We start from the raw sequence: 27,761 nt of genomic DNA, 5'->3' as shown, positions 1-27,761 counted from the left end.
CTACAACAGTACTCCTCATGCCCACCCCATCTGCACACACTTCAGACCCAGACGAAATCCCAGGGTCTCTGTGCTTCTAACCAATTGGTTACAGAATGGAGGTTTCGACGACTCCCTCCAACTTACCAAACACAAGTCCAGGTTGTTACCTGCACTTCTGACCGACTGGCTATAAATCAGAGGTTCCCACAACCCTCTCTTTGGGTTTAATTTGCTAGAACCGTTCAAGGAACTCAGAGAAATATGTTTAGATCAGTGGTTAATTATAAAAGGATGTAACTCAGGCACAGGGCAAGGTATGTGGAAGGGCTGCGGGGCTGCCATGCCCTCGCCAGACTCTCCCTGCGTCTCCACGTGTTCACCAACCCAGAAACTCTCCCACCCCATCCTCTCGGGTTTTTGATGAAGGCTTCATTACATAGGCACAACTGACTAAATCGTTGGCCATTGGTGACTGATTAAACCTCCATTCCCTGTCCCTTCCCTGGAGGTGCGTGTGTGGTGGTGGTTATTGAAAGTTCCAACCCTCTAATCACATGGTTAGGTTAGTTCCAAAGGCAACCAGCCCTCATCCTCAGGCACTTTCCAAAAGTTACCTCATTAAGGTAACAAAAGACACTCCCCCCAACACTTAGGAAATTCCAAGAGCTCTGGGACCTGTAAGCCAGAAATGGAGGATGAAGACCAAATATGTATTTCTTATAAATCACAATACTACCAACATGAACCCATATTTTTGCAACAATGCTCCCAATAATACACATTTCTATTTGTTTAGATGGTAGTGTTGTGCCAAGGAAAAGGCCGTGCAACAAAACCCTTCCCTTAGAGAGCCAGGGAACCCAAGTTCAACTGAGCAAAAATAAATACATGGCAGAATGGTACATTCTTCTTCCCTCTGAGGTCAGAGGAACAACTCACTGAAAGAGAAATACAAAGGACCAACGAGAACAACCAGATAGGCTTCCAGCATCCGACCTAGAACTTACTCTTCTTGGGGGTCAACCTCAGGACTAACAGCAGTTTTAACTTTAATACTAGAATGATTTCTCAGGAAGGAAACTACGTTAGCACTTCATTATACTCCTCTCTCTACTATGCAACATAAAGTAAGTGACTTACCTATCTTATTGGGATCGTCTCCAGGTTTATTTTGAATAAGAAGATTTTTAGTAGTAAAAACTTGCAACCCACTGGCCCCTCCAGCGAAGACCAGGCCATACTTGTTGGACAGGGCAAGCAGATTGGAGCGCTCCTTGGGCAACTCCTCAGGAGAGTCAAAGATTCTCACTTTTTTCAGTGCTCTAAACTGAAAATCCTGTTGTGAGGGATCAAAACGAGATCAGTTCAGGGAAAACAGGAAGTTAAATCATGTCTGTCATCATATCACAGTAGATTCAATTCCAGTACAACCAAATCACCTATTCCCCTGAGGCCAAGGACTGTATGACCCAGGCATTTGTAAGCTGCCTGTGCATATTGTGGTACTTGGCATAGTGCTTATTAATATTTTTTCAATGGAATAAATTTCTAAAGATTCTATCATGAAGCCTTCCTTGACTAACTCAACTCACGGTGACCTTGTCCTTTTCAGAATTCCTAGTTTATTGTCTTAACCACCATCCAAACTGCACTGTATTATTTATAACCTTGTCCTATTTCATGGTATGTATTGTCTCATGACCCAGAGTAGTGCTTTAAAAGCTGTTAAATATTCAAAGCATCATCATCCAACTACACTGTAGGCTCAAACTTCTACTGCAGTACTCAACAAATATGTGTGTGTGTGTGTGTGTGTGTGTGTGTAAACAATGTGTAAACCACAGAAAGATAACCGAATCCCAAGAAATGACCTACCTGCATCAAATGTTAAACACAAAAAGGATATGCATGGTCAATCTCTTGGTGTTCAAGACCTGAAAACATACCTGGATGCCATGAGGACATCTACACACAGGTCCAAAATCCGTAACACAGGCTGTAAGGCCAGGCATGACTTGACCCACCCACCTCTGGAGCCTCAGCTCACAACACTGCTTCCCTTCTACACGTGCGTGTGGCATCACCTCTGCCACATCCTCTGCCACCTCCTGCCCCCGTGTCTATCCAGTTTTCATTTCCTTCCATTTTCATGCTCCTTGGTAACTCAGGGCCTGGGAGCATTCCCCAACCTCCTGTCAATGCCCGACTCGCACAGTCTTCCATGAATGTATCTATATCCTTCCAAAGACAATTTTCAGCCTGCAGAACCTCTTGGTAAAAAAAGAGTTCCGTAAGTTTACCAATCACTACGTTAAGGTGTACTGTATGTGGTTGAATTTCTTTCCTTCAGTTATATACCTATCCTTAAGTTGAGGTTTGGGTGAAAAGACTGCGAATCCCCTTTTGCTTACATTCCAAAACTGTAAAAGCGAAAGACAGCCACGCTCAGCCTTCACTTTTGTACACTTACGGTGTTTCACACAGGATCCCTAACACACCCCGCATACAAATTTCCCGGGACTCGATGTTTAATGCACATTTGCTAAACGATTAACTGAAATACTCAATTCCAACTGAGTACGATGATCAAATATACACACATAGCTTTCCAGGCGAAACCACACTATGGTTTCAAACAGAAGTAGAACAAAATTTGTCGGTCTTTTTTTGTGACTCTCATCCTGATAATCCCAAATGTCCTATTCGGGTCTTGGTCACATGGGGTGGCGGGCCAGGGAGACGGCACGGCCGGAGAGAGCTCTCCCTTCGGCTGTAATCCGCCACTTAAAGGGACACTAGCATCTGCTCAGTCTGTGGTTCCAAACCCTTTTCCCTTCAGCCCCAGCACACCTGAGGATACGGCCCATTCCCACCGGGTGGTGCCCCCAGGCACCGGTTCTCCAGAAGGGAGAGCCACTACTCCCTAAGCGCATTTCGGTGACTCGCTGTGCAGATGCCCAACGTCCTCCCGCAACTTACTCCCGCCCGGGCGCCCGTAATCATCGGCGGGATCACGTGCCCCTCGCCTGCGTTTCCCGACTTCAAGCAGACTTCCGGTACCAAAACTGTGCTCCTGTGCTAATGAAGTCCAGATCTGGCGGGACAGGTGACGAAGCCTGGCTCCGCATCAGACGAGCCCGGAGAACCTCACCGAAGTGACACCGGGAGGGCGAAGAGGGCGTCTGACAAAACGCGCCCGCCTTCCGGCCTCCTTGTCAAACGTGATTTGGGGTCAGCTACCTCCCGAACCCTGACTTGCATCTTTATGTGAACTGTTTCGTACGGTTGCTGTGTGATTACCCCAGTGCCTGGCTCACAGTACACGCTCAATAAACAGCAGTTGTCATCGCTACTCCGACCACCGTCTTAGAGCAGCTAGAGAAACTGAGGTGGTGCGTACGAGACGACCCAGGGAAGGGAAACTGCACTCGGGGGGCTGACACGCCGGCGGCACCGCGGCGCGCTCCGGGACGCGGAGGTGAGAACTCGGAACGCCGGGAAAGTTCAAGCGGGAGGCGGGGCGGCCGGCACCCGCGCTTCGCCGTTCAGCGGGGCTCCAAGGCAACGCGAAGGCCCCGGCCAGTATCTGACCTTCATCTCCCGCTCGGGGATCATGGCATCCATCTCGTCTCCCATGGCGCCGGACGCAGCGGGTCGTAGCAGCAGCCGCAGCTGCCCGCGGCCTTGCCCACACAGCCCAGGCCGCTCCAACGCCAACTTCCTTCCTCCAGCGCTGGCGGCGCGCAGCGAGCCCCGAACTTCCGGCGCGCGTAAATGGCGTCACGCATTTCGGTGGGCGTTGCGGTTCGATGAGACTGAAGGAAGCATATGAAGTCGCGCGCTCTCCAGGCCGCCGCCTCTCATTGGCCGGCTCGGCCCGCGCGCCTGCGTCCTGGAGCGTCCAGGCCCCGCCCCCCGCGCCCGCCACGCGAACGGGTTTGCTTGGTGTTGGGTTCTTTCGTCGGACGGCGCATGCTCGAGCGCTCCACGCTCAGTGTTCCGTTGAGACCCCCCCACAGCAACCTTTGGATGTAGGTGGTGATTAACAGTTCTCGATTCAGAGAAGTTAGGGCTTGATAAAGATTTCCCGGGGAAGCTCTTGAGGGAGGAGGCTTTGGAGGGGGGTGTGGAGGAAAAGGGGTTCAGAAAGTGGGTGGGTTGGGGCCTCGCCACGGGAGACTTCTGCGTCTGAGCGCGAACGCTGCAAGGGGACGTGAAAAGGCACCGGAGGTCATCTGTGTTTATGCCTGTCAAGGTCATCACTTCCGAAGCGAGAGCCTGGAAGCCGCCAAACACGTTGGGCGTGTTCCTTATTCTTCGCGACCGACGGCCTCGGCCCCGGGAGGTGTTACTGCCAGTTACCTGCTGAGGCCGCTGGAAGCGCCGGGGGCTCGAGACACCTGCCCCGCGCGCGGCGGTCGGAAGGTGGTGGAGGCTGGAGGCTGGCTGATGGCCATTCTGCACACGCTTCTGCCGCGGATTTAGGTTTTAAAGGCTCTAGGACAGAGGTTCTTTCTTAACCCGAAGCAGGGGGCGTCCTCGGCCACTTACTGTTTGGTTTTCAGCAAATGGCGCGCCTGCTTCTCATTCATAAAACCAGGACGACAGACAACCTGTCTCCCGGGACACAGGACACGTTCCCTCGACGGTACCCTATTAGGTAGCTTTTCCGCACGTGCTGAGTCCCGGGACCCCTCCCCCAAACGCACCAATGAAGACATGGATGGTTTGTCCGTTTTATTCCCAGTTTGCAGAGATGGTACCTGGCCCCGCACACTGAGACGCACGCGCACACAGACCACACCCACTCGAACTTGCCCCCCACGCTCCTGCCTTTTGAGTCGCAGGGACAAAGCCACACTTGGCGATCCCCAAGCTTCTGGTTACATTCGTTAGATTTGGTCTTTCGGAGAGACAGCTGAAGTTCTAAGAAAATGAGCCCTTAGCCAGAGAAGTAAGAGTCCCAGGGCCAACAGCCTCAACCTGAAATATAGGCAGCCCCCCGACCCCCGTCCCCTTTTCCAGAAACCACTCCAGCCCCTCTCCCTCCAGAGCTGGGTTCCAAGAAGTGGGGAAGGAACTTGGGTGGTGTCCCAGGAAACTCCTATCCAATGGACGCTCTGTCCTGCTCTTTCCAGAAGCTGGGCACACACCCACTCGCTCTCCCTTACGGCTTCCCGTGGTCTTGTAAACTGTGGAACCTGTGGAAATAAGCCTGGTTGGTCGTGCCCTCCTCTCTGCGTGGAATCGAGTGCACTGACGATGTGATGGGGAGTCAAGACTTGACCTTGCTCAAAGGTCTCGTCGCGTCCTAGAGAGGAGAGGTAGTGGCAAGGGGTGGGGACAGGCAGTTGCTCAAATAATGATCTCCGGAGGAAAAAACCAAGGCAGGGAAGGGGGTGGGGTGAGATTTTACATTGACAGGGAAAACTGTTTTGCTGGGGTTTAAACTTCAACTAGGCCTGTGCATTTGAGCAGCTCCTTAGCCTAAGGACCAACCAGTCACGGCCAAGTAGTCTTGCTCCTGAACTGGTTGAGACCAGCAAATTAACCCAACCTGGCCCTAACCCCATCCCCGGCCTGCTCCACTCCCTTAAGCTGCTGCAAGGCAGCTCCTTGGGTCTTTGATTACGGGGCACTGAGGAGCCACAGAGAGCCCACAATGGCTCTAACAGTACCCAGACATTTCCACTTAAGTTTTGGCAAATGCTTTTGCAAGGCTCTTGCTCAGTCTTGAGCCCATCTTGCTCTCCCCAGGATTGCAGTGCAGTCACCCCATGGGCCCCTTTCCTTTCATCTAACTCGTCCTTGTCCGAGTCTGACTTCCTCCCTAGACTCTTAAATTTCAGGTAACTGTCTATTTCATGACTGGGTTCTTAGCTCTCGGCCCATAGCAGGTGCTTAATAAATATGTTCAACTGATGATTGCATCTAAGTCCTGAGCAGGCAGGGTAAGGGACTCCAGAACACAGGTGCGGTCAAGGCTGAGGTCCCTGCTCAGCCAAGATGGGCCGAGTGTGACAGCTTCCTGCGTGAGTTCTGAGAAGTGGCTCAGAAGCCCCGGGGAAGGCGGAACCGCAGAGGCAGGCCTGGCCCTTCCCCTGACCCTGAAGCGAACTCAGAGGCACTGGGAAAGGTGAGTCCTGGCCCAGGCCCCTCCCCAAGTACTGTCCTAGGAAATAGCCTCGCCCTGCCCCTTCCCTTGTTTTCATCACTGACGGAAGCAGCCCGGAGCAGAGATGATGCCTGGGCAGGGCATCTGAACACCTGGGCTTCAGTCCAGACTCTTCCATCTCGATTAACTCATAACCTGGGGCCAGGCACTTAATCCCCGGGGGCCACCACAGTTTCCTTAACTGTGAAAGGTGAGGACTGGCCCAGCTAACCCACAGGGGGATCAGACCTCTAAGACCCTGTGAGTCCATAATAAGGGACACAGGTGACCCCAACGGAATCCCCACGCTCAAGGGTTTTGGGCGATTTGGAAATGGGGAAATGAGTTGGAGACAGTGGACACAGCACATGTCAGGACAAAGTGGAGGGGGAGGCCTTAAAGCTTATAATAGATGGTCAATAAATATCTGTTGAATGACTGAGTGAGTGAGTGAATGAATGGTCTGAGTAAGGCGGGCAGGTCATGGAGGAAGCAGTCAGTTTTCAAGAAGACTGGGATCAGAAAGGCAACCTCCTGTGTCTCAGTTCTTGGCTTAACAGTGGTGCTGACTTTTTGCATTTTATTCCTCATTCTCCTAGCCTGTTGCCCTCAGCATCCTCATAAAAGGTGGGACTAGACTGAGCTGAACCCCCCCCCTCCCCAAGACCACTGGCCTCCCCTCTACCTCTGAAGCCCTCTGCTGCCCCAACAAGGGACAAGGCTCCCTCTGAGCTGTCTATAAAGGTATGGACAAGGGGTAAGGCCAGAAGATTCCTTCCGGAACCTTCTTGAGGGTCTCCAATTACCAAGCCCCTCTCCTTGTCTCCTTCTGCACCTCGTTAAGGGCGAGAAGAAGTGTGGCCTGAGGGGGGATCAGCTGGGGCAGTGAGTGGCCACGTCCTGGACAACCTGAGAGCACTGGAACTTCAGAGCGTCTGAGGAAACCCTAGTGAAACCCTGCAGCCTCGTCCCTACTCCAGGGTGTTCTGAAAGTGGGCTGAGGTCCTCACCAGAGCCAGGCCAGCGAGCCTGGACTTAGCTCAGTGACCTCCAGCAAGTATGGACAATGCCGGCTTCAAGTGTAGGGATCACAGGCTTCCAGCCTCCCTGCCCCGGCCCTGCCACTTCCGGTTTTTGGTTTGATGTCAGCCCTTCTGCACAGGGAGTGGGGAAGGAGGGAAGAAGAGAGGGAGGGGCCCCAGAGCCTCTTTAAGGCAGATCATTTGTGCTTTACAAAGAGATCAGATTCTGCAGATGAAAAAACAATCATGCCCAACAACCAGGAAAAAAAAAAAGGCATTGCAATGAGTCCAGAAGTGCAGCAAGATCAGGAGGGAGGGGTGGGGCAGGGAGGGCAGGGACAGGTCCCCGCGGGGTCCTCAGGGCAGGCTGGCAATGTCTCTCTCTGGAGGGGGACCGACTGGCTTGGGACTGCTCTCGGTGGCCTTTCCTTCAAACATCATGACTCTGGTTTAGAGATGGAAAAAAAAACAAAAAACAAAACAAAACAAGATTAGGATTCCTCCCCTCACCCAGGGAAAGCTCACCCAGCCCTCACATCCACAAAGTCCTCAGCAGAATGCCCTTCATCCATTCTCCAGCCGGATCTTCTCGGAAGCCCAGGACGGCAGCTGCATGGAAGGGACTCCTAGTCCCATTTGACAGAGGAGAAAACTCGGCGCAAAGTGGCGATATGACTCCTCAGAGCCACAAGCAGTCCAAGCAGGACGAGAGCCTAGATCTCTGACTTCCAGGCCATGCGCCTTCCCCTCACCATGCTGCCTGGAGGAAGCAGAGCTAGGCTGGGCCACGGCTCTGCTCACAATCCCTTTGGAGCTTCAAAACCTCCCACTGCTCTGAGGGTCAAGTCAGGGGTGTAGAGCACAGGAGTTCATGGTGCAGCCTCTGGAGGGAAACAGCCTGGATTGGAGTCCCAGCCCTGCTACTGTCCCAGCTCGTGACTCCAGGAAGACACTTAAGCCCACGGATGCTATGTTTCCATCCGGAAGTGGAGGTGCCAAATGTGTTGACGTCGGGAGCTGCTCCAAGCATCAGTGCCCTACTTCATCTGTAGTCACTCCCTGGGTGGGCTCTTCTAGTTGTCTGGCTTTACATCCCATCCAAAGGGATGACAGTCCACAAACAGCTTATCTCTGAAATCCAGATTTGCACATCCAGCTCCCTCCGCCCCTCTCCCCTTGGATGTCTGGAGGGCCCTTCTGCTTGAACACAGCAAAAACCGAATTCTTAAATCCCACCTTCTCCAGCTGCTCTACTTCTCCAAGCAAACATTAGTCACTCCCTCAGTTACTCAGACTTTAGAACCATCAGACTCCCTGTTTTCATTTATGTCCCGCATCTGGGCATTTAAGCAATGCTTCCAGCTCTACCTCCAAAATCACTCCCAATTCCAACAGCTCCTGGCCCCCTCCACGGCAACCTCTTCAGACCAAGTGGCCTCATCTCTGACCTGTACCGCCTCCCTGCTGCCCCTCTCGTCCCTGCTATAGCCAGAGGGAGCCTTTTAAAAGTCAGTCCCTGGCTCAGAGTACTCCAATGGCATCCCTCCACATTAGTACAAAATGTTAAGTCTGACCGTGGCCTACAAGACCCCATGTCCCCTAGCCCCTGCCCATCTCTGCTGACAACCTTCACTCACTGTACTTACTGAGAGCCTAGACCCACTGGCCTCTGTGCTGTTCCTCGAGCATACAAGCACGATTCTGCCTCAGGGCCTTTGCACGTGCCATGTCCTCTGCCTGGAATGCTTTTCCGCAGATCACCTCTTCCCATCTCTCTCACTCAGGGCTCTGGTCAACTGTCACCTTCTCAGTGAGACCCTCCCTGCCCACCATCCCATCCCTCTCCGTTCCTCTTGCACACTTTATTTTTCTTGGTACTAAATATTGCCATTTGGTGTTTTGGATTGTTTTCTTTTGTCTGTCTCCTTCCTTTAGAAGGCAAGCTCCACAAGGCCAGCAACTCGTGTCACCAGCATCTAGAATAATTCCTGGTGTTTGGTGGTGCTCAGTAAATATTTGCTGAATTAACAAATGCTAAATCTAAGGAGTCAAGACACAGACAGGTCCCTGACACACAGTAAATGTCCACTCAATCTTCAGTGTCATTTTTATAGCACCGTCACTCCGATTGCTACCACCCAGCCTCTGAAACGCGATCTGACCTTGACAGTTTTCCCCCCACATCCCCTGTCCCGTCCCACCCAGACTAAAAGCTCTGACCAGCCCAAACTGTGGGCTTGGGAGCTGTTTATTCAGCTTCCTGGGGCCTCAGCTTTCCCTGTTGTAAAATCAAACAGGCATATTTGACAATTGTACATTTAAAAAAATTAATTAATCTTATTTTCTAAAAGCCGAGTGAGGTCCTTTTCAGCTCAAATACCACGAGACTCTCCAAGGGAATTTCTCTGCAGCTCCTCAGTGGAGAAGTACCTACGTACAGAGTGTGATTTTGGCCACCATGTACTAGGTGTGTGCCATCAGCCAAGTACCAGGCTAGACTCTTCATTTATGTTATGTCATCAACCGTCAGGACAATGCTTCACGGAAGATATTTACTATATCTCTGTCTTATGAATAGTGTACGATTCGAACTCTACCACCCTTTGGAGCCAGTTTGTAACTCTACACTATGCTTACAACCCCGTGGGGTAGCAGAGTCACTTTACAAACGAGGGCACTGAGGTGCAGCAGGTTTCACCAGCAGATTTATCGTCATCACCACCACCATCCTCACAGCTGCCGCTTACTGAGCGCTGATTCCACCAGACTTCTGCTACCCACTCATTTCACCTGCAAGGTACATGTGAACATGACCATTCGACAGATAAGGAAATCAGGTTCAGAGAAGTTAGTTAACAACCTTGCCCAGTGGGTCACACAGTGAATTGCCACCTGGCTGGGGAATGGTTGGGGTGCCTGAGCCAGGGACGTCTCCACACACGCCTTCAGAGGCCCCAGGACAGGCGGGGGTACTTACAGCTTGAGCACAGCCGACCGTTTCCCCAGCATCATGTTCACAAAATCTCGGTAGGAGATGGTGTCGCTGACCCCACCTGTCACCTCCGAAATCATCTTCTTCATCTCCAGGTGGGTCTTGGGGACCCCAAGCTTTTCCATCATCCTCTTTAAAGACATCAGGTCTGCCGGAGGAAAAGCAGATCCTTTAAGTGGAGACAGGAAGCGGGGGCGAGTGGGGAAGCTGGCACAGCTCCCTCAGGCACCCCATGCCCAAAAGAAGCCCAGCAGGACAGCCCCTCCCTGGAGACTGCAGTCAGTGGCCTTTCTCCTCTAGGGAGAATGTGCCCACCACACCCCCCGTTCCCTCGGGAGGCTGGAGAGACTAGCAGTTAGAGACAGGGGCTTCTAGCATCAGACAGCCAGTTTGGAATTCAGCTGTTATTTCTGGCTGTGGGACTCGGGACAAACTACTTAACCTCTCTGAACCCCAGCTTCCTTCCATCAATGGTAAAATGGGTTGATGGGATCATTTGGCGGGATGATACACAAAACGCATGTGGCACAGAGCAGGTGCACAGTAATGGAATGACTCTCTGCTGCTTCCTGCGGTTGGGGGAACCATGGGCTCGCTGCCCACTACCCTGGAAGTCACTGCCCAATGAGGTCGGGGCAGGTTGTTGGCCTGACCACAGGCACCTAAAGTCACTCTCCAGGTGCTGGGGGGCCACTTCTCCCTATCTGCCACTCCCACCCTGCAGTCCTAGGGCTCCGCGTTGGCCAGAAGGGAGAGGGTGACAAAAATATCTTGCACAGCAGGAAAACCAACAAAAGAACAAAATTCAAGAAAAACAAGGGAGGCACCAAAAGGTCACTACACCCCGACAAGCCGCTGCCTCTGACCGCCAGGCTCCCAAGATCTGAGGCAATTTCCTTCAGATTGTTCTGTGAACAATGGGACAGCAAAGGATGGCGGGAGAGAGGGTGCCCCAGGGGCTGATTTGAAGGCCAGGCAGTGGTGCGCCAGCTCACCCGAGAGGCACAGCAGGCAGGACTGGTGCCAGACCCCTAGGTGCCAGGATGTCCAGGGCATTTCAAAGAAAGCTGGGCAGCGTTCTGCAGGAAGAAGTGAAAGGTCTCCCACGAGCTGCTGGCCAGACTCTAAATTGGCAAGACCTTTCTGGAAGGCCATTTGGCAAGATGCTTCAGAAGCCTCTGACCCAGATGTCTAATTCCTGAGATTTACTCTAAAGAAATAATCAGTGATATGCACCAAGACCTTTGTGCAAAGCTGTTCTTCACAGAATTATCAAAGGCATGAAGGTGTCTGCCGAATAAATTATAGTCTGTCCCCTCAATGGAATACTATGGAGCCATTAATCATATTTCAACAGAAAAGTTAACCATATTCAAAATACTCACAATGTTATTTTTTTTTAACTGAGGTTCTAAAATGGTACAAAACAGCATTTGTGATTAGAGCAGAGTGGAAAGACATAAATTGAAATACTTACAGCAGTTCTTTCTGGGAGGTGGGGCTGTGGGTAACATATTTTTGTCTTTGTGTTTTGCTGTGCTTTCCAAAAGTTTTTATGAGGAAGATATAGTAACTTGATAACCCCCCCAATTTTTTCCTAAAGAATAAAAATATTCAAAAGGGAGAAGAACGAGAGAAGACAGAGGAAGAGTAAAAGGCTGAAGGCAGCAGCAATACTGAAGTTCAGGGTGAATGAGGAGGGAGAGCCCATTTGGAAACCAAAGGCCGGGACCTGGGCCCTACGTCTGCCATAAGCAACTTGCCCCAAGCAAGTCGTTTCATCTTTCTGAGCCTCAGTTTCCTCATATGTAAAATGGGGATAATTAAACTGGCCTTGACCATGTCATTCAGTTAGTGGTGATGGTCAAGATGTTGTCTTGAACATAAGTGCCATGTCAACCCCAGTGTCTGGATGGGAGGACACAATAAGGGTCTGTTGGATTAGGGAATTAATGCACATAATGCAGCTTGTCAACTGCACGATAGTGTGCAAATGAAAGGACAGGCTTGGGGACAAAGGAAACACCAGTCGCCCACAGCCTGAACATCCAACCCTGGGCAGGGTGGCACCTCTATCCTGGGGCCCCTGGCGTGGGAGGCTGAGCGGGGAGGGAAATGGTAGGGAGAGGCATTTGGGGGCAGTGGATCCAGGTTAAGGGCGGGTGAGCTCAAAAACGGTTTGGCTGGCCCGGCCCACCATGGGGGGCCTCAGTGTGTGCTCGTCACATCATGACACTTCCCCCAGACAGGTGGGTCTGTGGGGCTCTCTGGACCCCCCGCAGCGTCTACCCACCAAACGCCCTCTTTCCCCAACACACTCAAGGCTCCACTCACCGATCTCGCCTTCATTGTTCAAGTCAAACTCCATGTACTTCTCTGGAAATCACAAAAACTAGCATTAGCTTGGAAGCAGCGTCACCCCTGCAGGGTCCCAGTGCCTCCCTTGAGGGCAAGTGGCCAGGTCCTCACGGAGCCCACACCAACACCTCACCCCATGGCGAGGTCTTGACTCGAGTCCCATCATCTCAGCTATTGTCTCCAAAGAAAGAGCTCACCCTGCCTGCATCCCTCTCCCACAGGTGCCATGGAGAAAGGTGCCCCCGGGGCCACTCTGACCCTCAGCCAAGGTAGGGCAATTGGTCCTCCCAGGTTCCCACCAGTGCAAATCAGCTAAAAAGGACTACAATAGATTCCAGCCCTGGAGATACGGGTTCAGTGGGTTTGGGAAGGGTGGGTTAGGCACAGGAACTGGTGTGTTTTCAGAGTGTCTCAGGTGCTTCTGATGGGCAGCCAGGTGTGGGAAGGAGTCTCTGTGGTTCTAAACCTTTTGGTTCTGGGCATCACCGTGAAGCTGATGCTCTTCCAGGAGAAATGCCCATGGGCCTGCCCTTGACCACAAAGTGGCACATACAGTGTCCAGAAGCACACAGACCCTCCCCACAAACCTCACCTACAGACCAAATTAAACCTCTCCAATCAAGGGGTCTGGGGAACCTCCAACAGCAAGAGAGGATAACTCTGAGCACCCTGGAATCTTCTGACACGGGCAGTGTGCAAACAAGTCCTGTGGCCTTGGGCAGATCACACCTGCCACAGAGCAGTGGGGCTCTCGAGATCTATTCTGCAGGAGCCAGCAGGAGAAAGCCAAGTTCCTCTCAGTGACCTTCAAGGCCTGCGACCTTCAGCAGCGTCTGCCCTCCGGCCTCTCAGGCAGCTCCTCCCTCCGTCCCCTCTGCTCTACTCCCACTGGCCTTGCTGCTCTGGCCTGTTCCCCACATGCTCCGGCTCAGGACTGACCGACCCTCTGTCTGGAAGGTCCCTCCGGGTAGTCTCAGGGCCCTTTCTCATGCTTTCAGGGCCCCCAGCCTTTCTAATTGGGCACCACCCGCACAAGCACCTACGATCCCTGAGACTCTGTCCCTCCTCCCACAGCCACCTCTGAAGAGTGACTCCTTGGTATCCAGAGAGAAGGGAGGGACGGCTCCTCCTTTGTGCAACTGTCCTACGGACGGCTGGGACAGGGCAGGGGGGTTAGGGAGAGATGGGGTGTCTTTGTTCTAGTTCTTTTCTTTTAATGTAAAAAGTAGCACTGAATAATGGTTAAGAGCAGGAGTTTTGGGGTGAGACCAATATGGGTGGGAGATATTGGGGTCACACAGCTCACCCCACTCTGCCATAGGTGAGCTGTGTGACCCCAGGCAAATGACCCCACCTCTCTAAGCCTGAATTTCTCCTCCTATAAATCAAAGAGGGCATCATCTCCCTCCTGGCTGGATGGAAATGATCTGAGAGCTCACAACGCAGCGCTTGAAGCGCTACCCACACGAGGTCAACGTTCAACAAACACTTAGCCATCAATGTGCTGCCCAAGGACAGCTAAGCTGTCCGGTCTGAGGAGCACTTGGCAGGTTCTCTGCCTTGGACCAGGGAGGATGCCCACACTGCCAAAATGTGAAGGGGGCAACGCGCCTCGAGGCTATTTGCCGGGTCCTCCAGCCCCGAGGCATCTCCCCGGCAGGAAAGGTGGGTCTGTCTGCTCCTTCTGTGCAGGGCTCCTCTCCTTTCGAGCCGCTGGCCAGGAACCAAACGCCAGGGCCGGGAACAGAGGGACCTTTATGCTGCCCCTCCGCGCACGGGCTCCCGGGCCCTGTTTTCTTTTCATCCCGTGCTGCTGGATTCAATGGGTAGAAACTCTGCCCCCAGCCCCACTGTGGCGACACAAACGTCCATTCTCCACAGGGGCTCCCGAGACGCTCCACCATGGAGGGGGAGAAGCCAGGGCTGCTACAAAGAGCTGATTGTGTGCTGGGGACCCAGCAGCGAGCAGGCCTGGGCCGTGGCGACAGGAGCCAACCTGAGCCCTGCCAGGCAGCTGGGAGGAGAGAGGGGCAGGGGCAGGCTGGGGTCCGCAGGCGAGGGGTGATGGGGCCTGGGCTGGCATGGAGGCAGGTGGAGGGGCCTGGCCCCCTCTGGCCAGACACCCTGTCTCACAGCCCATGGGGAAGAGAGGCATTCTGGATGAAACAGGGGTGCAGCTAGGCCCTATGGGTGTGAGGAGCCCTATGTGTGAGAGACTGGGGGCCAGCCCCACACTCCCCAGAGAGGGGGCAGCCAGCCCCAGCATACCTTTGAAGGCTGTGAGCTTTTCTGGCAGGTTCTCTTCATCACTGTACTTCTGGTCACAGAGAAACTCCTACAGAGGCAAGAAGACAAGTGCTGAGCAAGGGGTCAGCAGGCAGAGCTCGCTGGCACAGAGGCCCAATGCCCCGTGCCTCCTCTCCCACCAGGTGGCTACACTTGGCCGGACAAGGCAACAGCCTCCAGTGTTTGTCCTGGCCTCCTGTCAATCCTCAGGGCAGATCTGCAAAATCCATCCTGTGGGCAGGAAGTATGCTTGGCAGTTGGGGTGGGGTCCGGAGGGTCTGCTCTAGAAGAAACAGCCTCTGAATTACGGGTGCAGGGACCTGGGTCTCCGCCACGGCATCCCAGCTCTGGGATCTGTGAAGCCATGATTCCCAAAGACAAGCCGCCTGGCTCCAGCATAAACTCCTTAGGTATGCGAGCCTAGCACATTAATTCCTTTCTGTATCTCTGTTGCTTTATCTCCAAAGGAATGTAATTATCGTAGCTACTTTTGAAGTTTATATGTGGATCCCAGGAGCATGTATGTACGACTCTTGGCACACAGCAAGTGCTCAACAAACAACAGCTGTCGTTTTACTAGGCTCTGCTCTAGCCAGAAAATAAGTGTACATTGCTTGGGAGGTCACATATCCCTCTCCCCTGTGTCCTCACCTGTAAAACAGGGCCCACCATCCCCTCAGATGCTGGAAGAGACTCAAATGAGTCCTTTCAGAACCAGATGGGGGAGTGGGGAACACTAACAAGAGCCTCCAGAATGAAGCACTTACCCACGTGATCTCTTTGGGTCCCCTCGTGGGCCCAAGAAGTAGCTATTATTATTACCCCCATTTTACAGATGAGGAAACTGAGGCTCACACAGCCAGAGCTCCATCTCGTTTAGCCTGCATCCTTAACCTCGACTCTTAAAAATAGGCAGATAGCAGGCATTCATCTGGCTTTAACACAAAAAGCTACCACGTTGTAAGCACCCGCTGTGCCGGCACTGGGCCAGGGATTGTACTGGTCTTGTTGCGAATCTTCAAGCAGGCCTAGAACCTGCATACAGATAGGGGAGCAGAGGGTGTGTTCCCATGCTGGCACTGGACTCTGCAAATCCCCTCTCCCCTCTGGACCTCACTTTCCTCATTACTGAGCCAACTGGACATGGGCCTCCCTCCCCGCCTCACTCATTCACTCAGCCGTTTTTGAGGGACCACAGTGTACACAGCTCTTTTCTAGGCAGCAAGGGGAGGGGAAGACCAAGGTGAATAAGACGAAGGTCCTCCTCCTAAAATTATAGGAAGTCCGTGTTTAAAATGATGTTAAATGTTATCAGGTCAGTCACTCAATCTCTTCCTGAACTCCTGATGACCGAGTCTGTACTTACACATCTCCTAGGACAGGGAACTCACTACCTTTCCCGTCTGTGATGTAAACGTCCAAGGGGCTTAAAGTAGACTAGGAAAATGCCAAGAACCTAAATGATGGCCAAGCACTCTGGGTTTTGCTCTCAGTCCCCGCCTTACCAGCTGTGAAATGGGCACAAGAGTACCCACCTCCTCAACAGGGCCACCCATTCCGAACACTTAGCCCAGGCTCTCCATCAATGCTCAATAAGCAACAGGGCTGAATGAGTATGAGTGTGAGGCAGAATATGATTCCTCCCAGGGTTCAATGCCTCCATGTTCCCTCAGTGCCCTTTGACAAAGGAGAAACCCACCCGCAACGTGGGCCGGGGGACTCTGATTGCCCCCTTGCTTTTGGCAGACACTGTGCTATCCCATTAAATCCTCACTATGATTCCAATTTTACAGGTGACAACGAAGGACCAGAGAGGTTAAATAATACTTCTGAAGCCCCCAGGCCGCTGAGGAAGTGCAGTGTGGGTTTGGAATCTGTGTCTATCAGCCTCCAGGACCCGGGCCTCCAGCAGCCTGGTGGAAGGCAGTGCAGGGCCCGTGGGGTCCGGCTGGCGTGGCCACAGCCTGACTCAGGGCCTCATTATGATGCACGATGGATGGCCCTACCTCCACTTAGCTGGAGCTGGAACCTTCTCCTGCTACCCAGGAGGCTGCCCTCCTCCTGGCGGCTCTGGCCAGGACTTCCCCTCCTCTTGGCTCTCTCTCATAGCTCTTTCCACGGCTGCCCCCACCCCATTCTCTGACCAAATGGAGGACAATTAACTTCTGTCTGTGACCCTGGGCAAATCAGGTACCTCCCAGGGTCCCAGATCCCACATCTGTCCAACAGAGGGACAAATAAGTCAGTGGTTCTCAGACTTTGGGGTAATGCAGAAAGAAACACCTCCAAAAAAAAACCTTTAAAATAGCGGGAGGTGCTAATATAAGGTGGCCAAGTTTGTATTTTGCCAACTAAAGACTTTAAACAATTACCATTGACTATTGCCATCATTTCAGAAAAGGGCGTTTCATAAAAGTAGAAAGTTCACAATCTCAGAATGTTTAAATGGAATCCAGTTAGCCTACGTTCCCCTCACCTTACCCCTTTAGGAACTGGGACACCTTCGAGGGGAGACATAAGCAAGGCCCAACATCCGAAACCTCCCATCCGAACCATCCGAAACATCCGGGTCCTCCCAGCTCCCACGTTCTAGTCGACCGGAGTCCACACCAGCCCAGAACCCGTGTGTAATGTGCACCAACCACGTCTAGGGATCTGGATAGACTGGGTTCAAGGGCTAGGATATGGGCCTTGGTCTTGGAGACAAACCACACACAGACGAACAAAGAACCACAGGCAGCTACTAAGAGCAAAGAAGAGAGCATGGCGTGAGCTGCAGCGTGGTGAACGACAACTCCCATTTGCAGGACCCAACCCCGGGCTAGGCACTCGGCAGGCACTGCAGGGGCTCTTCACAGATGAAGCCAGTTTCCTCCTCACCACCTAACATGCCACTTTATTTCTGTCCTCCCCCACCAACCCCCACTAGCGTGGGCACCTCAGCCACCCTGGCCTCCTTTCCATGCCTCTCCCATGCCAGGCTTGCTGCCACCTGGGACTTTGCTCTAGCTGAGCCCCCCGCCTGGAGCGCTCATCCCCACATACATGCGTGGCTCTCTCCTTCACCTCCTTCAAGCCTCTGCCCAACCATCACCTTCTTAATGCGGCCAACCCCATCCACCTTACTTCCTCTGCATCTCCTTTTACTCCATGGGATGAACCATCTCCTAACACAATCTACAATTGCTTATTAACAATTACAGTAACAGTACTGTCCATCGTCTGTCTCTCCCTGCAAGAATGTGCGTTCCACATAGTAGGTGCTCAATAAATATTTGCAGGATGGGTGACTGAATTGAGACTCGGAGAGGATAAATAATGTGCTCAAAGCAGTACAGCTAGCAAGTGGCCGAGCTGGGAGGCCGCTTGGTTCCCTCCCTGCTCAGAACTGAGAAGTAACCCGAGGAAGTGGGTGTTGGAAGCATGTTGGGAGGTGGCAGGCCTCGGCCATGGTTCTAGGGGCACGTGTTTACTGTCTCATGCTCCACGGGGCCCTAGCACTCAGCAATGCCCAGCATCTAGTAGGTGCTCGATAAACATCAGCTGACTGAATAGAGAGGCCTGCCATTTAGCCAGAATGACTTTCTCTACTCTTATGCCTGAAATGGTCAAGACACTTTGCAAAAGCGTGTGCTTGCATGTAACGGGCGGCTGGGGGGAACTCAGAGATTGGAATCACATTTTTCCTTAGAGCCAAAAATGACAAATGCTTGAGCCACAGAGTTACCAGGGCTGGGAGAAGCAGCTGACCTGTTCGTGTGTGGGTAGGCAGCCCTTGCTGACCCTGGGCTTAGGGCAGCTGTGTGGACCATGCCTTTGGCAGGAGCCGAGGGAGGCAGGCGGGCAGGCGGCAGGAACAGTAGTTCCATTGGCTGGGCTGCCAGCTCCCACCCCACCTACGAGCTTTGGATTCTTGGTTCCTACTCATGCACAGCCCACAGCTTCCTCCCTTCAGGCGTCTGTCCTCCATATCCTGGCCCAGCCTCGGGACCCAGCTATGCCCAGTGGGTTGGTACCCTGTCTGTCCAGACTCCAGGACCCCTGGTTGCCCTGACTCTGGGTCACCAGGCGGAGGAGACAGAGATAGAAACCAGTCCAGATGTTTGGAAGAAAAACAAAATGCAGAAACAAAAAGAGGTCAAGTTGGAGCCAGAATGCCTGGGTTTGAACCACTTAGTAACTGTGTGAAAATTCCTTCATTTGTCTGTGTCTCGGTTTTCTCATCTGTAGGAAGGATACAAATATCTCATAGGCTTGTCCTGAGAATTACATTATGTAAGTATATGTAAAGTGCTTAACAGTACCTGGCACCTAGTAAATGCTACATAAACGTTGCTGTTTATTACTGCTATCTCCTAACATTTACATCCATACAATCTGTTTTAACTCCTACAGCTCATCATCCAGACCATCACGGATTATTAAACAGATCAGAAGCAAACCTCCTTCCCCAGCTTAGGCTGGTTATGATTTCTCTTTCCCCTCTCTGGGTATCCCTATTTCACAGATGGGACAACTGAGACCCAGAGCAGTTGCTCAACTTGCTCACTATCATAAAGTTTTAACAATTCAAGGTCTATCTCCCTTTACCAGCCCAGCTCCCTCTCTGCCCTGAACAAGGTAGCCCGGCTACTGGTTTCTGGGCAAAGAAAGTCAATACTGGGAGTTACCTTTCCTCTTGGGCAGCTGTAGAAGGAGGTTATTCCAGAGGCCAGGGAACCACTCTATAGCCCTCTAGGGGGATGGGGTGTGTGTGGATGGTTTACTCTACCCCCATCCCCCTCTTCCACTCCAGCCCACTGTCCCGAATGACAAGCTTTTATAGCTGCAGAAACTGCTGTCAGGGCCTCCAGGTATGCGGGGCTCGGAGAGTGACCACTGATACTCAGAGGAGCAAGTGCAAAGGCCTCGGCGGCCTGGTCAGTCCCTGGCAACGAGCCAGGACATGCAAGCAGGCAAGAGCCTGGGCTTGAAAACAGGAAGTCGGGGGCCGAGCAGCCACTCCTCAAGCCAGAGTGTCCACAGGCAAGGCCCAGGATGGTGACAGAGCTGTTAAAACATCTACCCAGTCACAGAACCTGGAAGGGACTCCTCAGAGCACCCAGCTGTCCTCTGTGTTCACTAGCTGGAGAAACTGAGGCTTCAGAAAGGAAAGGGCTTGTGTAAAGCCACAGTGGTCAGAAGCCTCACATAAGCTCCCTGAATGCAGGGTGTGTGGGGCAGAGGGGTGGGGGAGGGAGGTCAAATCAGGTTGCCTGGGCTCAAACCCCAGATCCAGCACTTACCTGCTCCATGGCCCTGGGCAACTTGCTTCACCACTCTGGGCCTCAGTTTCCTCATCTGTGAAATGGGATCATACTGATGATCCCATTTGGGTTGGTGTAAGGATTAAATGAGCTAACTGCACAGAAACTCACTAAGTATTAGCTACTATCGTGATGCATTTGGATCACCCAAACTCAAGCCACACCAAGAGACAACTGTGAGCAGGGGAAAGGCAAAGAGACCCACTCACAACTCTCTGCCCTACTTTGTGCCACAAAGTCCTCCTGGTGAGCCTTGACGCTCGAGCCATCCCTCCTCAAGGGCAAGCTCTGCTTTGTCCTTGGACACCTGGCTGATCTGGTAGTGACAGGCCATCCACACGGGACAGAGTACTCCAATTCAGCCCCGGGGGACAGTGCCCGCGGCCACACCTGTGCACTGCCTCTCCTCTCGGTCCCCTCCAACCTCTGAGGGACACCAGAATCTTCCCCCACCCCCAGAAGTCCCATCCAAGTGCTCATGTCCGGGAGGGGCTATTTCCAATACAAGCAGAGGTCGGCAGCCTCTTTCGTGTCTGGCCTCCGGGTCCCTGCCACCCTCCTGATTCCCACTGTCCCCAACCCCCTACCCCAGACTTAACTCTCTTTTTGAACTGATACCTCTAGCACCTGCTCCCGGATGCTTGCTCCTGGCTCTCCAGGCTTGCCTTTATGTATTAGCTGCAGCAGGATTTTGGGGCGGGCAGAGATCACCATCTTGGAGGCCATCCAAGGGGCTGGTGGCTGAAACCCTGGGCGAAAACCCCAAGGACAGGTGGCACCATGCCAGGCCGTAAGGCCTCTGATGCAGCCTACAGGTTCCTAAAGGGCCCAGGCCAGACCACAAATGCCCGGCTTGGTGCCTGGCGTGTAGCAGGAGTCTGTAACGTGCACCCACAGGGACAGCAGGCTCACATTCCCCGTGGCAGCTCTAGGGCCTCATCCGGACGCTGTGTCCTCGCCAATAGATGGGACAGCTGAAGAAAAACACCCCGTCAACTACACAAATGAAGCAGACCCTGCAGAAATTCCATCTCTAGCTTCCTGTGACATGGCCACACTGAGGTCATGGCTGGGTGGACCTGTGGGGACACTGAATCCTCGGAGGCTCACGTGGCTGCTTATCAGCATCTCCCTTATAATATATTAAGCAAGAGCAAGAGAGACGGGTGCCCGGCCATGCCAGCTGGGCACATTCACCTGAGCAAGGACAGGGTGGCACTGCCAGCACACAGGAAGAGACACACCTGCGGAGTGCCTGGGTCAGGTCTCAGAGGTCCCACATTGCTGAGGGAGGGACCAACCGCAAACATATACCCCCCTGAGCAGAGAGGTACACAGCCTGCTGTGCCCAGCTCTTCCCAGACCAACGGCACGTGGATTCTGACATAACCATGAGGCCCCTAAACGCTACAGGGAATGCTGAGTGCCCTTCATTTGACCCAGGAGGGCTGGGAGGGTTGAAACAGTAGCCAAAGATCCTTATCCACATAAGCAAGAGAGGCCTGTGTCACAGCTAGGCCATAGCCACCTGGTGGACAGGGGCCAGGGCAGGCCGGCCACGGGCATTGTCTAGAGTCAGACTGCTGGCTCTGCCACTTCCTGGCTGGGTGACCTTGGGCAGGTGACTTCACCTGTTTCCTCATCTCTAAAATGGGAGGCCTAGTGATCCTTGTACCGTGGGGATGTTTACACATTCTCATTGTGCGTCTATCTAACTGAACGTTCCTTTGACAGGAGTCAGTGAGGTAATGCACGTGAAGGGCATGTGTCACGTTATCTTGTTAAAGAGCCTGGCCTCTGACTGGCTCAAGCTGGGGGTCTCACCATCCTCCGGTCTCTCCCTGCTCAGTCCCCAGGGTAAGGGCACTCTGAGGGACAACGGCCTAGACCCTCCACTTCTCTCTGTCCCTGTGGGAAGCTGGAGAGAATACGTCCTGTTGCCATATAAGGCTGGGTCTGGCTAGCCTGGGGTCACCTGCCATGCCATCAGGGTGCGGGGAATGTCAGCTATGTGGGGGGAGTGGGGGGTGCGCACCCAGCCTGCCCGCTCCAGTAGTGCAGAGAATGTACACACACATACCACAGGGCACGGAGGTCGGGGTGGCACCCCCTGGGGAGATCCAATCAAGCTCAGAGGCTGAGAGAATAGGCTGGGTTCAAGTGTGGCTGTTTAAACCCAGGCAATCGACTCAACCTCTCTGAGTCTCGTTTTCTATAAAATGGGAATAGATACTCACAGGGTTAGAGTACTCAACGAGATAATTCCCAAAGCATGCCTGGCACACTGCCCAGCACATGCCAAGTGCTCAGAAAAAGACAGCAAAAACTAGAGTGAAACCAAAAAAGAGCATTTCCATACAGCTACGCCAGGACCTCTAGGTCCACCCAAACCTCCTATTTTCACTCCTGAATCCCTTACAATAACAACAGCTCAGACTGAGCTACCCTGGGGCCCTCTGGAAATTGGCCCACCCTGGGGGTGGGGGAGAAAGGCCCAAAGGGAACTAGGGTGTTGGCCCTAGAAGCCCCCAGAACTGCCAGCCAGGCTGGGCTCGGCCCCAGGCAGCAACCACAGAGGTATCCAAGCACATGCAGTGAACATGAAGCCCCATCCTTCAGGGCTTCAGGCTTCCATGGGGCTACTGGGCAGCTGCTCAGTACAGCCCCCCAGAAGCCCCACTCCAGGGGGGCAGTGAAGCTGCACCCCAAAGAAAGGCCAATCTGGGTTGCCGACATGGTTCCCTGTAGAATCTGCCCACTCCAGGGAACTTCCACTGTGACCGTGGCCATGGATGAAATAGACAGACCCTCCAACAGAGCAACTCCCTCCGAGTCTGCAGAAAGCTCTGTCTGCTCATCTCCACTGCCTATTGTAGGGACTCGGAGGAGAACACGAACTGCTGCTCCCATTTCAGACAGGGAAGACTAAGGCTCTGCCAGATGAAGGGGTCTGACCCAGCCTGCAGGGGTGACAGCAAATCTCAGAACTTGCCCCTGGGTTTCCACAACCTGTACCTTTAAACCCCAAACAAAACAATGATAACAATCACGACAGCAGCCAGCTCTCCCATGTGTTTTCCATAGATTGTCTAGCTACAAAATCACAACAACTTGACTACTATTATCTCAAGTGGCGGCCCAAAGTCATGGAGCCAGCAACACTGTGCCCCCCTCTTCCTCATCTTCTTGACTCTAAACCACGGTGGGGCCACCTTGACCTGCTGCGGTGGGAAGCAGCTCAAGTTTCCAGTTTGATCCTGGAGCCTCTTTCCTCCAGGAGCCGACAGCCCAGGCCCCAGCCGCCTGACAGCAGCCTGGCTCACATAGTGGGTCTCAGAATAGCAGGGAAGGGAAAAGATACTGGACCGCAAGCTCTACCACTGACTTCTGTGTGGCTTTGGCCAGCTGCTCGCCCTCTCTGGGTGTTGGGATCCCAAGGTAGTTGGATACAGCTCCTTCTTACTCACCTTCTCCAGTCATAGTGCATGCTGTCCAGTTCAGCCCCTGAGAGCCACAGGCCCTCCCCTTTCTGAGCCAAGACAGTCCACCTCCCAAAACAACCCTATCTGCCGCCCCCTCCAAGGGCGGGGTTGGCACAGAGTCCCACACACTCAACTCCTCTGGTCTGTCCAACTCCAGTCACCTCGCCTCCATCCCCAGCTGTCTCTGGCTCAGAAGCCTGCTGGTTGTGGGTGGATTCAGCCAGCTTGGAACCCGCCTGGCTGAGTGGCCCAGGGGGCTGTATGAGGTCAGGGCTCCAGGCTTCTGTCCAGAGGGCAAGCACAGCCCAGACCGGCAGGCTACAGAGTGAACTAGGAGGGAGCCCAGCAGCCTGGACCCCTGAGATTCCAGCCAGACATCCAGGCTCCCTTCAGTTGTGCTCAAGACGGCACCAAGAGTCAGGGTAAGGACGACAGTGAAGGACTCTGGGGTCCCTAGAGGCCTCCATGAGATTCCTATAGCAAGTGGAATAAAACCAGACGGGCTGCCTACTTCTAGACAATCCAAGGAAATCAATGAGGGAATCAAGACTGCAAGTCCCCGGAGGAAATACTACAACCATGCCACAGTGCCTGGCCCTACTCCACCAGGACCCTGCTGACCCCACCAGCTTCCCATTTTGGGACTCTGAGCTGGGCTCGGCCCCTGGGTGCCCAGAGGGAACCAGCAGGGGGAATGCCCACCCTCATCTCAGTGGGCATGTGTCCACAACCAGTTAGGGAACCTGGGAGACATCCCTCTCAGGAAATAATTCTAGTACTGTCCCCAGAGGTCTTCCCCTGTGCAGGGTGCTGGCCCAAGCACATTACGTGCCTTCCCTCACTGAGCCCGCAGGGGAACCCTGGCTCTGTGATGAGAGATGCTTGGTGAAGACCACAGAGCTGGTATGTGATGGAGACCAGATCAGAACCCACGTCATGCAGAATTCCAAAGCCCCTGGCTATGCTGCCTTTGAGCTCTGGCCAATCCAGGTAGGCTGACATGACACTTTTCCTTATCTTCTCGACTCTCTGTGGACATTACACAAATATTTATGGAGCTCCCACTGTGTGCCTGGCAACAGCCTGAAGACTTTCTTTATAGAAATCCACCAGCATCAGCAAGAAAAGCATCAAGGCTCTAAGGGAGCCTTCCTAAAAGTTGGAGTGAAGAGTTGTGAGGGTGGGGGTTGGGGCTGGCAGGCAACCAATACCTTTTCTTATGGAGGGAGTACTGGGCTGAGAGTCTGGCGCCCCGGGTGCTAACGGCAGCCCCGTGAGCACTTGCTGGGCCCTCTCGGGACAGCCACCTCTCCTCTCTGAGCCTCCCTTCCCACCCCAGGCTGTGAAACGGGGACTGCTCCTAGACATCGGGGGTACCTTCCAGCACCAAATCCCTGGGGTTGGTCCCGGGCGGGCGTCCGGGGAGCCCTCGCGCGGCTGGCGTCAGAGCTCCTCGGCCGGCCCTACCTCCCCAGTCTAAGAGTAACAACTTGCAACCCGAGACGCGGCGACCAGAGCGGGGTGGAGGCGGTGGCGGGGGACCTACCTGGAGTCGGAGACACAGAGGCAGGGCCGGAGGGAGGACATTGGGGGGAGCCCGGGGAAGAAAGGGGGTTGATTCTGCGGCAGGCACAGCCTCGCAGACGGAGGTGGAACCCACCGGGCATTGGGAGTTCGGGGGCGCGCAGCTCCGGCGCCTCGCAGGCTGCCCCAGCGGCGCGCGCTTACCCGATTAATCTCCGCCAGCCTCCTCTCCTGCCGGGCTTTGAGCAAGCCGAACGCTTTCCCTCCTGCAAGAGACAAAGAGGCGGCCCGGGAAGCCGGGGTCTCACGGGGCCGCGCGCTCCGGGCCCGCGCCTGCTTCCCGCGCGTGGCAGACCCCGCGGTCCGCCGGGTGCGCACAGGTGGCCGGCGGGGGACACCGCGCGGGCTGGGGGGAGCTGGACTGCGGGCTGGGGGCGGGGCAGAGGGGGGACAGTGGCGCCTACCTTGAAACCTGTTGCTGAGCGCGACCGACATGGTGAGCACCCGGCTCCCGCCTTCTCGGGGCTTCACGGCAGCGGCGAGGAACGTGGAGGAGGGACGGGCACCCGGCACCCGTGCGAGCTCCGGTGGCGGTGGCGTGTGGCGGCGGAACCAGGGGCGGAGGAAAGGCGCGGGCAGCCGGACACACCCCTCCCTTCCCTCCGGCCCGCCTCCCCTCCCCTCCCCTGTGCCCGGCCGCCGGCATCAAAGCGGCTATTATGCGGGACGCCCAGCCCGCCGGCCCCTCTGCTGGAGGGCGCGGAAAACGCACAGCGCGGGGCCGCCTGTGGGCACCTCCCTGCTCCTGCCGGGACCACGACAAGTCCCTTTCCCGCTCCCGGCCGCGGTTTCCCCATAAATAAAACTGGGACGTCTTAGGAGGCACTTTTGGCGTGGTTGTAGGGAGCAAGCACGAGTGGGGCAGGCAGGGAGTCAGCACACCTCCCACGGCGGCCGTTATTCACACGGCGCGCACTTTCGGGGGGCCGTGCCTTCCCAGCCTTCACTTTTGACTCTTGAAAGAAAAATACAGCAAACGTTTGTTTTTGTTGAGAACAGGCGTAATGACCAAGTGCCAGTGGGACCTCAGGAACACTTGCAATTAGAACGAGTTAGTGCGTTGTTAATAAAACCTATTTCTCGAGCAGTCACCGGGCGCCAGGCACTGCGCCAGATCAGTAGGGGATACATTTGTTAAGTCATTTAAGGCTCAAAACTCTGAAACAGGACTGGGCACTCCTATTTACAGAACAGCAAAGTCGGGAAGTGGCAGTCTGGAGTACAAGTCGGCCTGGATGACACACCAAGCCTCCAACTCCAAGAAGAGTGGCGCTCAGGGTGCAGAAACCCCGGACGTGTCACAGGGTGATGGTGCGGTCTCCTGTCCAAATCAGGGCATTTCTGACAGTGAGAGGTGGCACCCCTAATAATTATGCTGGGGGCACAGATGGGGACTGTCCTGGGCACACGGTCCAATTGGTCAGCAGCAATGCGGGCCCCTCCCTCCCACCCCCACACAGCATGTCCCTGTGGATTGGATCCAGGCATTCTTCTTCCCCATTCACCCCTAGGGTTTGGATTTGGCCAAGCTGTGTGACCTTGGGCAAGGCACTTGACCTGTCTGAGCCTCCATCTCCTGATTTGCAGAATGGAGTAAACAAGTGCCTCTCCCCAAGCAAGGGCTGTTATAACTCCTATTATTGTTAAGAGGTTTCAGCAGGTAGTAAAAACTTAGCGGGGAGGGCTTAGGAGTTACAACCCTTGGTTGATGGAAGATGTTCCATGTGGAGGCCCGAGACCAGAGCTGACTTACATCCGAGCCCTTGTAACACCCCACCCGATTCAGGCTCAGACGGCCTACTGCCCTGGCCAGTTGGGCTGGCTGGGCCCACTCAGCCATTCTACAGGGCAAGGGCCACCCCACCTTCCACTGCTCAGCTGCTGGACTGCATTGCTAGCCAGATGTTTAACAGCTGCCACATTCCACCCAGTGCAGCCCCACCTCTGGGGCCAGCAGGCATGAGTCACAAGATGTCAGGCCTGAAATACGTCACTGGAATGGAGAAGAGGCCTGTTCTCCACCCGTCAGGGATGCTAGACTGGGCTCGAGCAGAAAGTTGTAATGCCTAGAGCCAGCATCAGAACAGCTGTATGCTTCTGTCAGCAGAGGCCTGGGCCGGCAGACCCTGTCCCAGAGGTCTTCAAAGAACCCTCATCTCCTCAGCACCACCTAACACCAGACACCGATCCTCAAACTCACTGTAAAGCAACAGCCTCCTGTTTCAGCCTCCCTGCTCCCTGTCCTCCCCCTCAGTGACCAAGTCACTCTCCAGGTCACTGATGTCCACCACGTCCACCCCCTGCCCCTGCCTCGCTTCTCAGGTTCCCTGTGAAGGAGCACGCATCTTCTCTGAATGCCCTCCCCCCGCAGGTTTGGAGAGGGCACAGCCCAGCTTTCAGTATAGGGCCTTGGACACAGAGACCCTCATTCTGAACAGGAGTGGGGAGGGCCTGGCCGGCCATGGGTCAGGCTTTCCTAGGAAGGTGGAATCAGGACAGTTTCCAGCTTGTTTCTACCAAGGATTTGACCTGATGACATATACACTTGGGGGGCCGTGGTAATGGGAGCAGTAGGGACATCCTCTTCGATCAAAT

General features: G+C 54.1%; 2 protein-coding genes across 7 annotated transcripts in view; both read right to left on the bottom strand.

The window, feature by feature from the left end:
• Positions 1-3,748, bottom strand: part of NUP214 (nucleoporin 214) — a 92,012-nt gene extending 88,264 nt beyond the window's left edge. For all 4 annotated transcript variants that reach the window (XM_081065510.1, XM_081065512.1, XM_081065511.1 and 1 more), the window contains exons 1-2: positions 3,574-3,748; positions 1,123-1,318 (exon numbers count right to left, since the gene is read on the bottom strand). In XM_081065510.1, coding sequence (XP_080921636.1) covers positions 1,123-1,318; positions 3,574-3,618 — 241 coding nt within the window. In that variant the 5' untranslated portion in view covers positions 3,619-3,748. The remainder of the gene's footprint in view (positions 1-1,122; positions 1,319-3,573) is intronic.
• AIF1L (allograft inflammatory factor 1 like) lies at positions 1,188-26,549 on the bottom strand. 3 transcript variants are annotated; one of them, XM_081065516.1, is made up of 6 exons: positions 25,571-26,130; positions 25,311-25,372; positions 14,777-14,843; positions 12,485-12,526; positions 10,136-10,298; positions 1,188-1,318 (listed from the first exon to the last, which is right to left on the bottom strand). In XM_081065516.1, the coding sequence occupies exons 1-6, from the start codon at positions 25,599-25,601 to the stop codon at positions 1,297-1,299; spliced, it is 387 nt and encodes a 128-aa protein (XP_080921642.1). In that variant the 5' UTR covers positions 25,602-26,130; the 3' UTR covers positions 1,188-1,296. The 3 variants fall into 3 exon arrangements, with proteins under 3 accessions (XP_080921642.1, XP_080921641.1, XP_080921643.1); XM_081065515.1 differs by lacking the exon at positions 1,188-1,318 and adding an exon at positions 4,707-7,603 and having other exon boundaries at positions 25,571-26,549; XM_081065517.1 differs by lacking the exon at positions 1,188-1,318 and adding an exon at positions 9,257-9,948.
• Positions 26,550-27,761: the final 1,212 nt, after the last annotated feature.

This window comes from Rhinolophus hipposideros (assembly GCF_964194185.1).
Source record: "Rhinolophus hipposideros genome assembly, chromosome: 11".
NCBI lineage: Eukaryota > Metazoa > Chordata > Mammalia > Chiroptera > Rhinolophidae > Rhinolophus > Rhinolophus hipposideros.
Note: the sequence above shows the minus strand (reverse complement) of the source record. Positions and strands in the feature narration are given on the sequence as shown.